The sequence below is a fragment of the Seriola dumerili genome, unplaced genomic scaffold (assembly GCF_002260705.1).
Source record: "Seriola dumerili isolate Sdu_G_001 unplaced genomic scaffold, Sdu_1.0 BDQW01000191.1, whole genome shotgun sequence".
Classification (NCBI taxonomy): domain Eukaryota; kingdom Metazoa; phylum Chordata; class Actinopteri; order Carangiformes; family Carangidae; genus Seriola; species Seriola dumerili.
This window is the reverse complement of record NW_019174446.1, coordinates 40,059-58,316: the sequence shown is the minus strand read 5'-3', so window position 1 is coordinate 58,316 and position 18,258 is coordinate 40,059. Positions and strand designations below refer to the sequence as shown.

Genomic DNA, 18,258 nt, shown 5'->3' with positions numbered 1-18,258 from the left:
AGCCTGTTGGTTCGGGTGTTTGAGTTTCCATTTTCTAAACTTTTACTTTCTAAACCTTCTTCAGCTCTGAACAGATGATGGAAGACTGAGTGGCTTCAAGCAGGAACTTTGTCTTCTAAAGTTATATGTGTTATTATTTTTTCAGTGTATAACTGCAGTTCCTGATCGATTATCAATGAATTGTATCTACATGATTTCTTCTTTATTCAGGTTGAGTGACTGCAGTTTGTCAGACATCAGCTGTGCTTCTCTGGCCTCAGCTCTGAAGTCCAACCCCTCCCATCTGAGAGAACTGGTGCTAAGTAAAAACAACTTGCAGGATTCAGGAGTGAAGCTGCTGTGCGATTTTCTGGAGAGATCAGACTCTAGACTGAAGACTCTGAGGTGAGTTCACTGCCCGTCTGTTACTGTTGTAAATCTTATATATTTAATCGACAATTGAACATTAAGGTGCTTTAAGCCTTCCCTCATTCGCTTTTTTAAGTCTGCATGCTGGTTTAATAACTATGGCAAACATACACTCCTGTTAGCATCATTAGCATAGCTGGGCGTTTGGACATCTTGCTTGGTAATTCATTTGCTGGATGATTACGTAGTCAACGAGGTAAGGTAACAAGCCAGGTATGGTGATCGCAGACATTGATACCTGCTAATTAGTGCCAACATATAAATAAAATAATACAGAATTTCACTTGCCTCAAAAGGCCGGAGTGCAGACTTCCTCACATTCTGTTAGTCAATTAACGGCACACAAGCCATATTATTTGTCTCACCACCTCAAACACAGCCAAGAGTTCACATGCAGTGACTCCAGTTTACTGAGGTTAAGCTGAGCAGGCAGCTAGTGGACTGGGACATCACTCGCCTTAATAAAATATAAACAGGTGAGTTATAAATTATAAATATTCACCCTCTGTACAGTTGTCATGAAGGAGGAAATTAGCTGTAGAGACCAAAACCAATTAGTGTATCAGGCTATAAACATGTTTATTGCTGCGGTAAAGTTGAGCATTTTAACATGGACTATGAGGCCTGACTCACTTTTGGAGCCAGCCTCAAGTGGCCATTTGAGGTTCTGCAGTTTTTGGCACTTCAGTGTTTGCTTCATTTTTCAGCCCTGGATGTTGTCAAGTGGTCTTTACCCTGAAACAGCCCTTTAAAATTGTGAGGACGGCTCAATGTGTCCTCATCCTGATGGTTGTATAACTCAATTTGGTCCTCATAAAGATAAAAGTACAAGTGCACACACACATACTTGCATGCACTTATATACACACGCAGCACACAGTCAGGGACAGGAAATCATATATCCAGGTTCAGGTCTTTGAAGTTTATTTAGTGTCTGAGCTGTATGTGTATTTGAGTTGTGAAAATTGCTCTAAACCTTCCTCAAGTTTGACTGAACACATGTTCTTCATTTTGAACAAGAACATTCAGAACATTCATTCTTTTTTCATAGAGTTGAATTGTTAAATGTGTTAATGATTAAAACACTAAATGACCACACTGTTGGTTTTATAAGGTTTAGGTCATTAATTGTGAACTGCATTTGTGTGACATTTCTACTGATAAATTTCTGTAGAAGGCTGACATTATGATGTTCCACAATAACAAAAGGACAGTCAGTCTACTAATTTTAGAGAAAAGATCATTGATTAGGACATACCTGATTGATTATCAGTGATTTTTATGTACATGATTTTTTCCTTATACAGATTGTGGGAATGCAGTTTGTCAGAGAGCAGCTTTACTTCTCTGGCCTCAGCTCTGAAGTCCAACCCCTCCCATCTGAGAGAACTGGTGCTCAGTGACAACAACCTTCAGGATTCAGGAGTGAAGCTGCTGTGTGGTTTTCTGGAAAGTCCATGCTGTAGACTGAAGACTCTGAGGTCAGTTCACTGTTATTGCTTATATTGAATTCACAATTTAAGATTGTGCTTCTTTAAACCTTCCCTTGTCGACTTCCAAAAGGTATTTTTTATTTAATTTAATTTTTAATTCTATAAGAAATGTTTGAATGCTGACTTGTTAAAAATGGAAAAACACTAAAGTCAGACCATAGGTAATCTCTTAATTATGATGGTCCACAATAACAGAAGGATAAAGTCACTCTACTCATTTTAGAGGAAATATTTTTTAAATGATTTTATTTATGATTTTCTTACATAAGAGCACGCACAGTCACAGTAAACACAATGGACAAAGTACCCAGTACCATTACAAAGAATTACAAACAAGTTGACAAAGAGACAAGAGATTCATATCCAGAAATCCCAAGAATAAAGTATCGACAAATGAAAAACAGGCAAGGTAGGAAGCTGCCCCTTCTGCCAGGAAAATCACACAAAACTAGGGTGCAAAACAAAACTACAAAAGAGAACAAACAAATAAAGCATTGTCAAAAATGGCTTCCACACATTCTGGAAAAAATGTTGTGAGTTCTGTTTGCTATAACGAAAACATCTTGCGGAGCAACTCTTGAAATATGGGAGTGATGGAGACTTCCAGTTTAGTAATACTAATTTTTCATCTGCAATCATACTTGCTTTAAAAGCCTGCTTTTGATGGGAGGGAAGGGCCCTTATCCTATCAGAACAACTGAAGAGTGCCATGATACAATCTGGCTGAATATTAGTTTCATGTTGTTTAGAAACCCAATTAAATATGTTTCACCAGAAATTAATTAGTACTGGACAGTGCAAGAGTTAGTGTGATAGTGATCCTTCAGCAGTGCCACATCTGTCACACATTGGAGAAACTGATTTGAATATCTTATTACATTTAGTTTTAGAATAGTGCAGTCTGTGTACAACTTTAAATTGAATTAATATATATCTGGAATTATGGCGGCACGGTGGGGCAGTGGTTAGCGCTGTCGCCTCACAGCAAGAAGGTTCCGAGTTCGAGTCCTGGCTCGGACGCGGGGTCTTTCTGTGTGGAGTTTGCATGTTCTCCCCGTGCCTGTGTGGGTTCTCTCCGGGTACTCCGGCTTCCTCCCACAGTCCAAAGACATGCAAATGGGGACTAGGCTGATTGGTTACTCCAAATTGACCATAGGTGTGACTGTGAGTGTGAATGGCTGTCTGTCTCTGTGTGTTTGCCCTGCGATGGACTGGTGACCTGTCCAGGGTGTACCCCACCTCTCGCCCGAAAAGATGCTGGGATAGGCTCCAGCCCCCCCGCGACCCTACTAGAGGATAAGCGGAAGAAAGTGGATGGATATATCTGGAATTGATCAAACAGCTCTGTATATTAGCCAACCATTACTCCCACAGTTTCTCTGACATTGTAAAGCCCCAATTCTTCTGCCCAGGCCTCCCTGAGACAGGCACACCAAAGGCTGTGACAAAGCAGGAGATCAGATGTACAGAGTTTGGCTGTAAGACATTAAATCGTGAAATATGTGTGGCTGTTTGGTTTGACTGTAAATTGTGGAATACCCTCCCACATGAAATGCCTGACTTGAAGGTAGTAATACAAATGTGGTTGCAGGAAGTGATATTTACACTGGACCTGAAGAAATAAAGCAAATGTATTATCTATGTTAAGATCACCTATACAGCATAGCCCCTCTCAAGCCCAGAAATACTGATTGTACAAGTGATTGTGTGCTATGGTAGTATGAACTGAAATATTTGGGCAGTCAAAAATCTTTTAAGAGTTTTTGATAAGTAATTTGTAGGAAGGCTGCACCCTAGAAAAAAAGATGCACTGGGAGAGAGTTCAATTCCTCTTCCTATTGTTTTTTTTATTATTTTGCTGCATAGTCAGAACAGAAACTTACAAAAAGAGGAAAAAAACTGCAAACAAACAAAGCACTCATGCAGCAGCAATCATGACCACAGTAGCCACAGTCAGAGAGAAATTAAGTGCAAGGTAGTGATTCTGTAAAAAAGAACAAAATCACATATACGTATTACAGTACCTTTTTGAGAGAAAAAAAAAGAGAAACTAAATACATGGCATGGTGCTTCACGTTGGACTCAACACATTAATTCTTAGCCTGAAAGAATATCAGTACAGGGTATCAGATCTTATCAAACATACCTCCTTTATCTTCATTGTAAAATCTCAGTCTCTCCAAGTATAGTGTGTTTGCCATTTCTCCCAACCACAATGGGTGGGTACACAGTCCAGCTTCCAGATTTGTAGAATTAACTTCATTGGAGTTACCATTCTAAAGAAGATGGCCATTTTCTCATATTTATTAGCAGAAAATAAAGAGCTAGTTGCTCCAAGAATCGTTATTGGGGGGATCTGGCACCCAAGTTTCCCAAAAAATGCTTTTCCAATAGGTGTTAAGTTTCCTGCAAGACCAGAGAGAGTGTGTTAGATCACTAATCCTAGACTTACATTGATTACAAAAAGGTGAAACATCAGAAGAAGAAAAAAACTTTTCATTAGAGCAATAAAGTCTATGTAATGTTGTATGAGATTATGCCTGATATTGACTGAACAGTCATGTATGCTCTTTAAACACTCATCCAAGATCTCATCTTTTAGTTCTAAATTCAGATAATTCACCCATGCCTGCTTAAGTCCTATTGTATTTTATAGAGTTTTCTTTTGTAGGATCTGACAAAAAAAGTTAAGCCCTCTACGAGTGGAAAAAGTGGAAAAATCATTATCGGTTAGACCAGGTATAAAGGAATGGGGGTATTCACATAGATTTTTGGAGCTTTAATATATAATTTCATACGACAGTTAGTTCCGACCAAGTAATTTGACTGGACCAGAGTCATTCCATGAGTGCTGATATAGAGCACAACGGCACTGGGACTTTTAACTACATGTATCACTCCACTTCACAGGTGATCTATTAACCGTTAATCAGCGTCACATTAACGGTCGTTATCTCTCTTACATTGTAACAAACAAGATGAAAATATTTCCAGAAATAACATTTGAATTAAATGATGTGTGGTCGTCAGAAGAAGATGAAGGGAAGAAGCCAGCGCACATCTGAGGTAACATGTAGACAAAGTAACAAGCTGTGCAGGTCAGGAAAATGTTTGTGTTGCTTAGCAACAGTCCAATACCAGTCCAGTTGCGGAACTATTTGTGTTGTAGATATATAAATGATAAAATTAATAAATAAATCATCTGTTGCTGCTTTTCTAACTAATATGGCACTCGTTCAACTGTTGTATAATTGTTTTCACAACCATGCTGGTATTCAGTAGTCTGTAACATCACTCCCTCTCGTGTGATATTGCTTAATTATCTGCTTCCAGATAATTATTGTATTGCCGACAACAAAGCTAACAGCTGTTACTTAAATATGACTTATTAAAAGTTGTAGGGCTCTGTCTTAATCACAGGTAGAACTGATCTTTATAAAATATTTCCACCTACTTTATGAACAGTTTCAACATGAGTGAATGATGAATAAAAGGATGTTTTCAGTCTTTTTATCTTCCCTAAGCTACCGGACACCTTTTAAGGTGGAAGTGTTTAGTGCTTTTGAAAGGCCAGGCGTTTCTTCATAGTAGCCGATGTGAGATCGGGAATGATTGACACTGGACGCACTGTACTGTAGCAGTATCATTTCTCTTGCAAGTCTCAGCACTAGTTCCTTCACCTGGAAGTGTTGCAGCCTGGCTATAACAACCTTCAATTTGCATGTATTGAGATGCTAAGCTAACACACTGCTTCTCCAGCCCCTCGATACACCTTTTGTGTGATTCGATGGCGGCCTCACTTACAGACATCTGTTCACTGACATCATGTAGCCTACAGCTGCTTTGCGGCTTGTGAGGGACATGTTGAGCTAAGCGAACCTCTCATCAATCGTGCCAGGACATCTTCACTGGTAATTGGCGTCATGGTGCTAGCAGCGTTAGCTTTAGCTCCTTCCAGGCCCGTTAACTTCGCCAAAGTCTCAGAATCTTCTTCCCTGACTCCCCTTTCTTGTCTCATTCGTTTACCTTGTTTTGCCATTTTGTTTAAAACTTGACAACTTATTTCTTACTCCAGAAATGAAAGTTGAATGTCTCTTGAGTGAGGTAAAATGTGAAGTTGAGGTGGACCTCCCTTGAGATGCATCTACTCCATGCCACAGCAAACCCGGAAGCCCCATAGATTCAATTTTTAATCAGAGTTGGCAGGCAGCTTACCAGTCATCACCAGGGGAGGCCTATTGCCAGGAAGTAAGAGTCTTTGTGTTTGCAGCCCAATTGGCCCAATCCCACTGTCCCCCCTCACAGACTCACGAATTTGGAGGCGCATTCCTGGTAAGTTCGGGAGGTTTTAGTTCTGTCCCACTGTCAAACCATCGAGGGCATGAGGGCTCTCCAGCAGACACTTGAGCCCTTTTTGCACACCTTCCGTAAGTCCGCATTTCTGTAGACTTTGCCTGAGGGAATTACCCAAAGTTCATAGCGTTGTGACATTAAACACCGGGTTGCCATGGTTATCAGAGGACGCCCGAAAGCGTGAAAAACGGCAAACAATGGCCATAAAACGCAAGAAATAATAAGATAGAAGAAGACGAAGAACACACATACATGGAAGTAACAAACCCTAATGTTATCATAACAAGAAAAAAGACAGACATGGCAGTGTAAACACACATCTCACAGTGATTCAGTGGATCGGATCTGATCCAACATAATTCTTTTTGTTTACACACAGGGAACGCAGGGAGGGAATAAAAATGTACAATCAAAAGTCCCAAACCCACAATTGAATGCAAATGTTTTGGCATCGTCAAGATAACATGATATAAGTGCTGTCACATTTATACTTTATACCATTTTGAGCCCTTATAGCCTCTCACACTCAAACACTTACCAGGTGATGTCAGTTAAGTCTGTGGGGGTTCAGGACTCAGGGTTTAGGGGGGGACACTGGGTTTGGGTATGTATGCCTAAATACAGGAAGGCCAAGACCACCCCTGTTTACAATCCTCTGTAAATGGGCTTTAGAAATGCAAGGGGATTTATCTGCCCAAACAAATGAAATTGAATCCAGGTTTCTAAAGACAGACAATGATAAATAAATGTAATGAAATAAAAACACTGTTTCTGTATAGTGTTGATACTAGAGGAATAGGGATAGAGCTAGGCATAGCCGCTGATTTCCTGACTCGATTAGATTCCAGTTTACAAGGTCCTCATTCATTGCAATTCCAAATTTGATTTGATTCGATTCAATCAGTTCAGTTAGAGATATTTCAGTTACAATACCAATTTTACTTAGATATGGATGAGATTCTCAGAAACCTAATGCTGTAAATTGTACCCTCAATGTTTAATTCTTTATTCAGGTTTAATGACTGCAGTTTGTCAGAGATCAGCTTTACTTCTCTGGCCTCAGCTCTGAAGTCCAACCCCTCCCATCTGACTGAACTGGACCTGAGTGAAAACAAGCTGCAGGATTCAGGAGTGAAGCTGCTGTGTGGTTTTCTGGAGAGTCCACACTGTAGACTGGAGAATCTGAGGTCAGTTCACTGTCTGTCTGTTACTGTTGTAATTTTCTTGAACATACATGAACAGTGTATGAATGCTGTGTTGACATGTGGGTGATGTCTGTAGAAGGCTGACATTGATGATGATCCACAACAACAGAGGAACAAAGTCACTTCATTTAGAGAAAAGATCATTGATGAGGATATCTGATTGATTATCAATGATTTGTATCTACATGATTTCTTCTTTATTCAGGTTGAGTGGCTGTAGTTTGTCAGAGATCAGCTTCACTTCTCTGGCCTCAGCTCTGAAGTCCAACCCCTCCCATCTGAGAGAACTGGACCTGAGTAACAACAAGCTGCAGGATTCAGGAGTGAAGGAGCTGTGTGGTTTTCTGGAGAGTCCACGCTGTAGACTGGAGAATCTGAGGTCAGACACAATAATTTATTTCTGTGCTGAAATTAAAACAATGTAAAGTTGTGGTGACACTAAACTGCAGACATAAGGCTGATATCATACTGATCCACACTGAGGATCTTAATGGTAAAGTTTGTTTTCTTCTTCAGTGGTTTAGTCCAGTGACTTTATTTTGTCTTTAAATGTCCCCTTTTCAGTTTTTAAAATAACACAAACACATTTTATCTATTAAACAATCACAAATATATTCAATAGCTGATGGTTCCATCACTTTAAAAAGGCTCTGTAATGTTTGTACTGACTGAAATATTCAAACCAAAGAAGACATAATAACAAGTTCTGTGTCTGTTTGTTTCAACACTTTAAATACGTTTTCATACATTAAATGTTTAAACTCAGTACACCATGTTTCACACAATAGTTAATTTTGTATATGTGTATAAAACTTTGTCACATTTCCCCCAAAGTTCAGCCTGACATGTTTGTTGTCTTTGAAAACTTGAGGATCTTTAGTAGAATCTCAAATGAATTTGGCAGCACAACATGAGTTTAAGAGTTCAAGAGGTGGAGACACCACATCTTCATTGAAGCAGCAACATTTTGTTATTAAAGGTGCTACAGAATATATGATTACACGTGATCGACAAAATTCTAAATGATCAATTATCAATCGATTAGTCATGCCCACCCCTAGTTCCTACACCAGGCACCCTTTTCCTTCTATCCCCCGCCCTCCTCCCACCATACACCTACTCACTATTGCACAGAAGTATTACGAGAAAGGACCGACCAGGGCTACGTGGTTAGCATGTTGCCTTCAGTATTAGAAAACATGTGATAGAAACAAGAGTTGACGTTGTTGCTTTCCACAACTGGAGTGGTGGGTGAAGGAATAAAGGTTCATGATGAACTAGCAACATTTCTACTAGATAGCTACTACCGTCTATGAAGGGATAGCAAAACTTGCACATATCACCTTTAATATAAATGAGAGTTGTTTTTCACTGTTTGTATTTGACAGTTTTAACCTGCAGCCTGTTGGTCCAGGTGTTTCAGTTTCCATTTTCTAAACTTCTACTTTCTAAACCTTCTTCAGATCTGAACAGATGATGAAACATTGAACGGTCTCAAACCTCCTAAACACACATCTTTCATTCTTTATTCAGATTGATGGACTGCAGTTTGTCAGACATCAGCTGTGCTTCTCTGGCCTCAGCTCTGAAGTCCAACCCCTCCCATCTGAGAGAACTGGACCTGCGCTTCAACAAGCTGCAGGATTCAGGAATGAAGCTGCTGTGTGGTTTTCTGGAGAGTCCACGCTGTAGACTGGAGACTCTGAGGTCAGTTCACTGTCTGTCTGTTACTGTTGTAGAGCTTATATCTTTACTCCACAGCTGAACAGTATGGTTCTTTAAGGTTTCCCACATTCACTCTATAAGTCTGAGAAGTTATTTTTAAGTTTCTGTAAAAATGCCACAGAACCTTTTCTGACTGAAAAGTGAAAAAACATTTAAGTCAAACTTTAGCTAATTTACAGTATAAACACGACCTTATTGTGACCAGTAGTCCTCATAGGGACCAAAGCCGAGTCCTGGTCAAAACGTCATTTCTGAGGTACTAGTCAAGTTTAGGGTGTCCATAATTAACGAAGTTTGTTTTTTAAGTGTCAGTCCAATAATTACACATTTTTTTTGCTGACCATGTTCAGGAACATACATGATCAGGTGTCTGAATGCTGTGGTGACATTTGGATGATTTCTGTAGAAGGGTGACATTATGATGATCCACAATCACTATTTGACTAATCGAGACACTATTCATTTTAGAGAAAAGTTAATTGATTTAAACATATCTGATTGATTATCAATTATTTGTATCCGCATGATTTCTCCTTTAATCAGATTGTGGGACTGCAGTTTGTCAGACATCAGCTTTACTTCTCTGGCCTCAGCTCTGAAGTCCAACCCCTCCCATCTGACTGAACTGGAGCTCAATGACAACAAGCTGCAGGATTCAGGAGTGAAGGAGCTGTGTGGTTTTCTGGAGAGTCCACGCTGTAGACTGGAGACTCTGAGGTCAGACTCAATTTTTTATTTCTGTGCTGAGATTAAAACAATGTAAAAGTTGTGGTGACACTAAACTGCAGACATAAGGCTGATATCATACTGATCCACACTGAGGATCTTAATGGTGGTTTAGTCCAGTGACTTTATTTTATCTGAAAACAACAACACAGATAAATTTGATCTATCAAACAATCACTAATATATAATCAATAGCTGATGGTTCCATCACTTTAAAAAGGCTCTGTAATGTTTGTACTGACTGAAATATTCAAACCAAAGGCGACATAATAACCAGTTCTGTATCTGTTTGTTTCAACACTTTAAATAAGTTTTCATACATTAAATGCTCAAATTCAGTACACCATGTTTTTGTGGCTCTGACATTTCACACAATAGTTAATTCTGTAAATATGTATAAAGTTTGTCACTTTTCCCCCAAAGTTCAGCCTGACATGTTTGTTGTCTTTGAAAACTTGAGGATCTTTCTTTCTGCACAACATGAGTTTGAACAGATGGAGCCACTGGTGGAGCTGGTAGAGTTCAAGAGGTGGAGACACCACGTCTTTACTGAAGCAGCAACATTTTGTCTTTTATATTAATGAGAGCTGTTTCTCATTGTTTGTATTTGACTGTTTTAACTTGCAGCCTGTTGGTTCAGGTGTTTGAGTTTCCATTTTCTAAACTTCTACTTTCTAAACCTTCTTCAGCTCTGAACATATGATGAAACACTGAGTGGTTTCAAGTAGGAACTTTGTCTTCTAATGTTACATCCTTTATTCTTTACTCAGGTTGAGTGGCTGCAGTTTGTCAGACATCAGCTGTGCTTCTCTGGTCTCAGCTCTGAAGTCCAACCCCTCCCATCTGAGAGAACTCGACTTGTGTAACAACTACCTGCAGGATTCAGGAATGAAGCTGCTGTGTGGTTTTCTGGAGAGTCCACGCTGTAGACTGGAGAATCTGAGGTCAGTTCACTGTCTGTCTGTTACTGTTGTAGAGCTTATATCTTTACTCCACCACTGAACGTTATGGTTCTTGAAGCCTTCCCTCATTCACTTGATATAGTCTATTACAGCTTTTCTCGAAGTATGGTCTACGGACAGCCACTGGTCCATAAGTGAACCCTAGTGGTCCATAAATAAATTTGTTAAAATATCATGTTTTAAATGTAGCCTTTCGCAAACTTTCTGAGTCACCACACAGCCTAGTTGTGAGTAGTGTATATGTGTTCTTTTCAATATTAAATCAACTCATCTGGATATTCAAACATTATTTGAAATGGTTGTCTTACAGTGTTGTCGGACTTCACCTTAACGGACCATTTTGGACTCTGTCTACCCATGTAGTTTCTCCAGTTTACAGTTTATGTTTTATGGTTTTTGAGGAGTTAGGTGGTCTGTGAGTTTTATTTTAGTGTTAAGTGGTCCTCAGTCTGAAAAAGTTGCACCTGTAACTGGAGGTATGGTTTCCTGTCTCTGCTATGTATATGTGTCTGTGTGTTTGTATGCATTTTGTTATCTCTTTGGGACAATTTACAGTATAAACACGACCTTATTGTGACCAGTAGTCCTCATAGGGACCAAAGCCGAGTCCTGGTCAAAACGTCATTTCTGAGGTACTAGTCAAGTTTAGGGTGTCCATAATTAACGGAACTCAATGCAATGTCCTCACAAGTATGACTGCACAAACTTGTGTGTTTGTGTAAATTGTTTTACACTTGTTATTGACTGAAAAAATTAAACCCATCAGATTACATTGTGTGGGTTTTTTCATGGATTGTAATTTCCTTGTTAAATGTGTTAATGATTAAAACACTAAATGACCACACTGTTGGTTTTATAAGGTTTAGGTCATTAATTGTGAACTGCATTTGTGTGACATTTCTACTGATAAATTTCTTGAACACAATTCCTTGTAGAGTTTAATTTACTTTAAATGTTTAAAAGGAGGAAAATTCTTAAAGGACCATACTGTTGGTTTACAGTAATAAGTTTCACTCCTTCAGCTGCAAATTGTATTTATTTTACATTTGTGACACACATGAACAGTGTATGAATGCTGTGTTGACATGTGGGTGATGTCTGTAGAAGGCTGACATTATGATGATCCACAACAACAGAGGAACAAAGTCACTTCATTTAGAGAAAAGATCATTGATGAGGATATCTGATTGATTATCTATGATTTGTATCTACATGATTTCTTCTTTATTCAGGTTGAGTGACTGCAGTTTGTCAGAGATCAGCTTTACTTCTCTGGCCTCAGCTCTGAAGTCCAACCCCTCCCATCTGACTGAACTGGAGCTCAGTGAAAACAAGCTGCAGGATTCAGGAGTGAAGCTGCTGTGTGGTTTTCTGGAGAGTCCACACTGTAGACTGGAGAATCTGAGGTCAGACTCAATTTTTGTGCCGAGATTAACACGATGTAAAAGTTGTGGTGACATACTGATCCACAATGAGGATCTTAATGGTAAAGTCTGTTTCTTCTCCAGTGGTTTAGTCCAGTGACTTTATTTTGTCTTTATCTTTTCCCCTTTTCAGTTTTTAAAATAACACAAACAGTACACAATAGTAAATGTTGACATGTTTGTTGTCTTTGAAAACTTGAGGATCTTTCTTTCTGCACAACATGAGTTTGAACAGATGGAGCCACTGGTGGAGCTGGTAGAGTTCAAGAGGTGGAGACACCACGTCTTTACTGAAGCAGCAGTTTATCTGTGTTTAGCTGCACTTCACTGTTATTGGGGGGCTCAGGCAAATCCTTGAAAATAAGGAGTGGGAGGTTTGTTTTATCTTTGTATGCTGCCTTTTATTGTCTGAACAGGATAAGAATATGTACTGGTCAGTCACACAGGTGGCTTTCACACAGTACACTATAAAAGAACAGCTAATTATTTTAGCCAGGAGGCCAACTACCTATCTTACAGAGTACGATATGCCATTATTTGAATATTTCAGCACTTAAAAAGTATAACTCATAACTCTTCTCATGAACATTTTTATAAATCATATTGCACATACAGTATACGTTGATATGTTGGACATACAGATATTATTACACATCATTTGCACATCATGCTGTGCTCGGCAACTCACCTCGAGAACATCTCTCAAGAACAGGCAATGTTCCAAAGCTGCCAGTTGCATTTATTTACTCCCCCCAAGAGAGGGTGCCCTTGAGCCAATAAATCCATACATAGATATAGGACATAAAACTAAAATTATGGCAATCATAGCAAGTGGAATCACATCCTATATCAGCTCTGTTACAGCACCATGTTGCCATTAATATTAATGATTATATATGAATAATAACAGATAATATTAATATTAATTTTCTCACTGTATTTTAATGTTGTAACCTGCAGCCTGTGGGTTCAGGTATTTGGAGTTTCCATTTTCTAAACTTCTACTTTCTAAACCCTCTTCAGATCTGAACAGATGATGAAGCAATGAACGGTTTCAAGCAGAAAACTTTTCTTTTAAAGTTGCATCTTTCATTCTTTATTCAGATTGATGGACTGCAGTTTGTCAGACATCAGCTGTGCTTCTCTGGCCTCAGCTCTGAAGTCCAACCCCTCCCATCTGAGAGAACTAGACCTGCGCTTCAACAAGCTGCAGGATTCAGGAGTGAAGGATCTGTGTGGTTTTCTGGAGAGTCCACACTGTAGACTGGAGAATCTGGGGTCTGTTCACTGTCTATTACTATTTTAGATATTTTTATGTCTTTAATCCACAACACAAGCCTTACCTCATTAACTAACAAATAATTTGGAAGTCAAGAAAAATGCCTCCAAAAAATTCTGACTGGCTAAAAAGGAAAATTAACTAGAAAATTCCAGGGAAATTTTGAGTGCCACGGGGGCTACTGCCGGAATGAGTACATGATTTATTTCCAGTGTTCAAAAGTCACCCTGATCATATTCTGGTTTTGAGAAATGTCTTGATATAAAAGACAACTTTGGGAAAAATTGGAATTTTAACACCAAAAGTCATAGCACCTCTTTCGGGATCAAGACGCACGTTTTGATGTATATATTACTGGGGTTTTCTCTCAGCTATTCTAGCTGTAGAGGAGTGCCTCGGAGCTGAGCACCCGTGGCACTAATTACATTTAGTTAGGTCTTAAATATGTAAGTCCATTTACTGCTTCCTTTGTTGCTTTTCTTTTTGTTTTGTTAAATGAGTGAATGAAGTTGTGACGGTCTCCACTGAGACAGAGGAGAGGAGAAGCTACTAGCCCTCTCTCGCTGTCACTTCTAGTCGCCTTGCTCTCCTCCCCAGTAATGTTAAATTTAGCACAAAAAAAAACATAATAGTGGTAATTTAAATAGCGGTTCATGGGATTTATTAACCCTCAGGGGTCCCTCTGTCCTTTTTTGGACATTTTCTTCACTTTTCTTTTTTGATTTGCTGATCATTTTGGCTGTGTTACAGCTGAAGGTATGGATTTCTGCAAGAAAGTGTCTTTTTTGACATATTTTTAAAATCTAATGTCAGTTACTGTTACAGGTCTATTATACACTGGTAACACATTTTGTACCCTCTGGGGTTCCTCACATCCAAAAAAGGACACACAAAGAAAATGCTATAAAATCATCATATATCAATATTTTTTTCTGCTTTTTTTTGCATACATCTCTTAAACCACTTCAGTTCTGCTCAAACCTACCAAATGTTTATTAGTTTTCAGGATTTTAACCCTTTAAATGCCAGTTTGAAGACATGTTGCCTCTTGTTTTATTAAAAAAAACAACACAGAATATGAGATATTTCCCACATAATACATGATGGAGGGATGTGACATTGTTTTATATCAGAGTCTTTTATATTAAGACATTTCTCAAAACCAGAATATGATCAGGGTGACTTTTGAACACTGGAAATAAATCATGTACTCATCCCGGCAGTAGCCCCCGTGGCACTCAAAATTTCCCTGGAATTTTCTAGTTGTTATGTCAAAATCTAGGCAAGTTTACAACATTCTTTACATACCCACCCACCCACCCACCGACCAACACACACACACACACCCTCAAAATATCCTCAGCCAGATGGGTCTGTAACTCAAATTAGTCATCAAAAAGATAGAAATCAACACAAACACACACACACACACACACACACACACACACACACACACACACACACACACACACACACACACACACACACACACACACAGTCAGTTCACTGTCTGTCTGTTACTGTTGTAGATCTTATATCTTTACTCCACAGCTGCACGTTATGGATTTTTAGCCCTTTCCTCATTAAATTTCATAAGTCTAACAAGCATTTTTCAATGGACCACAACAATGGGGCCAGCCGTATCAATGTGAATGACCGAGTTCTGAAGTTTCACTATTGGGTGTTGGAGTTTCACCATTACAAAATGAATTGGCACAAAGTTTCTGTTATGACATCAGGGGGTGTTTACAGACAGTGTTGTCAACTTAGTGCCTTTGCCTCTAGATTTACCAACTTTTCTGACCTTTTTAGTGACTACTTTTCAAAAAAGCTGCTAGCAACAAATCTTGCAACTTTTTGGACAAACCTTATGACGTTGTGGTTATAAAATCAAGATTTAAGCAGCAGTCGAGCAGCAGCTTGGAAGTTAACAAGTGGTCTTGATGGGCTGCGTTTCAGTCACTATTTCAAATTTGTTCCGTTGTCTGACAACAGAAACAAAAAACATCATTATTACTATTATTAAAGGGGACCTATTATGCTTTTGTGAGTTTTTCCATACTTATACTTATAAAGGTTTTTTGCATGTAAATGGTCTCCAGAGTCACAAGAATCAAAGTTTACATCAAAGGGAGGAACTCATCAATATTTCTCTTGTTGCTGTCCACCTGCAAGCTTGGCATGCCTCCACACAAGGCACAGCACATAACTACTTATGATGAAGAGTTTTCATTAGTTTTGTAGCCATGCAGAAAAAGAGTGTTCTTTTCTACTTAATTTTTCCACGGTTCTCCACTGCTCCAAACATTATAATGTGAGCCCTCTCTTCAAGGAGGACTGCTTCAGAAACCACGCACAGTTAGATGCTTCATTTTCACAATGGCTATTTCTGTAATTAACACTTGATGTGGATGAACAGGGGACTAAGCCTCACAGCCTGTCGGTCTGCATTGTTATTGTGGATGTTAACTGCATTACTGCAACCATATCGCGACCAGATCCCGTTAGTAAGAAGCAGCATAGCAAAGATATAAATGCTTAAACGTTTGTCAGTGTTGACATGCTGTACCTCATTAGCCCAAATAAATTATCCACAGTTTATCACTGAGTTAATTTTTCAGTAACTATTCCCACTAGTGTTAAATTCATTCAGATTTACCAGCATCATAAACCAGCAATAAGTGAAGCGGTGGAGACTCCCTACCTTTCAACCATCTGTCTGTTCCTCCATTATTTGTATTCCTTTAGTCCGGAAGTGTCCACACTTAAAAAATCAAAAGGGTGTCATATAAAAATATTCCAAGTTATGAATAGTGTCATCCGAAGTTTGTTTACACAAGACATGCAGAATGTGTCATTGCCATGGTAGTTGCTGGCAAGCTGACCAATCAGAGCACAATGGGCTCCAGCTCCAGTGGGAGGAGGGGGGCCTTAAAGAGCCCTGAGCTCTAACGGAGCGTTTCAGACAGAGGGTGAAGAAAGTGCAGTATAAAATATACAGCAGAAGAAAAAAAAAGTCTTTTCAGAACATTTAAGCATTTAATTCTGTTTTAGTCGACACCAAGAATGAAATGATTAAAACTTAAAAGGGCCATAATAGGTCCTCTTTAAATCATTTATTTAAACAGGTAGTCTCATTGAGTTCAGGATCTCTTTTTTAAGAGAGATCTGTATACAAAAGTAAATAATTCACTGACATACATTGTACATTTTAACAACCTTTCAAAATGCACCAGTGAAATATTAGAGTGTAACGTCATATGTTTTTGGAGCTCATTCCATCTGTATGCAGTGTAGTATTTAAAACCAGGTTTTACGAGTTGAGTGTGAGCAAGAGGAACAGGTGAGGTCCGGCTAAATTAACCAAGAAGTGAGGACCACCATTTCTTCTACACTTACAGACCATTGCATGACACATTTTATCACTAGATGGCTCCCTGACTCCATTTTCCACCTCAGTTTCCTCAAAATACAAAAAGGAAAAAAACTGGCTTTTTGCCATTGAAGTGAGAACCTTTTCATGGGGGCGCAATTGGGTTCATGTCTGGCAAGACTATTCTAAGTACCTTCTTTGTTTTGCCTGTTGCCTGTAGCCATTCTTCGCTAGCCATTATATGTTTTAGCATAGACAAATAATGTAATAATATGTCAATTATTAGGTATTCTGCTTGTCATGAGCCTCAAACTCAATACCTATTAAAATATTTTCAAATTGAATGTGTGACCATCGATAAGACTACTGCACCAATGCACAGATGTACCTCTGAAATAACTTAAGCAATACATATCAATATCAATTATAGTTGTACATTAAAGCTGCAGGTGCAAACTCCAGTGACCAGAACTAGATTTATTTAGTTATACTGCTTATTGTCTTATTGCTATGTAATACTACTGATAGTACTGCACAACCCAAGCAGCATCAACCAGCATCAAAACATACCAACTTTTCAAACTGTGTTTGAACGAGACATTATTAACTTCAACACAGCATTTTACTGTGCAATGAAAATCTTCAAAAGCCAAATTGTCATGTAGCAGACCTTTGTTTCAAAGTAACAATTGTGTTGTAAACAACATTTTTTGAACATCTTTCCAGGATCGTCGGCTCAAAGCTTTCTCCTCTTCTATGTACTTCAGGCTGTATGAATGTACCTCAGGTCGAGATCATTTTTATTTATATAGCCCCAAATTGCAACAGAAGTTATCTCAAGGCACTTAAACTTTAATTTAACAAATGTTCTTTGCTTCAAACCAATCAGAACATATTCTGTGGAAATTCTTCATGGAGTTGAATTTACCTGTTAAATGTGTTTAGGAGGAAAAGGGCCACACTGCAAATTGTATTTATTTTACATTTCTGCTGTCTATTTCCTGAACATATATGAACAAATGTATGAATGCTGTGGTGACATGTGGGTGATGTCTGTAGAAGCTGACATTATGATGATCCACAATAACAGAGGAACAAAGTCACTTCATTTTAGAGAAAAGTTAATTGATTTGGACATATCTCATTGATTATCAATGATTTGCATCTACATGATTTATTCTCTATTCAGATTGAATGACTGCAGTTTGTCAGAGAGCAGCTTTACTTCTCTGGCCTCAGCTCTGAAGTCCAACCCCTCCCATCTGACTGAACTGGAGCTCAATGACAACAAGCTGCAGGATTCAGGAGTG

The 18,258-nt window shown here is 38.8% G+C and overlaps 1 protein-coding gene across 1 annotated transcript in view; it reads left to right on the top strand.

The window, feature by feature from the left end:
• LOC111227846 (NLR family CARD domain-containing protein 3-like) overlaps window positions 1-18,258 on the top strand; it is a 75,623-nt gene that overhangs the window by 45,395 nt on the left and 11,970 nt on the right. The window contains exon 4 of the mRNA XM_022753571.1: window positions 13,401-13,574. Coding sequence (XP_022609292.1) covers window positions 13,401-13,574 — 174 coding nt within the window. The remainder of the gene's footprint in view (window positions 1-13,400; window positions 13,575-18,258) is intronic.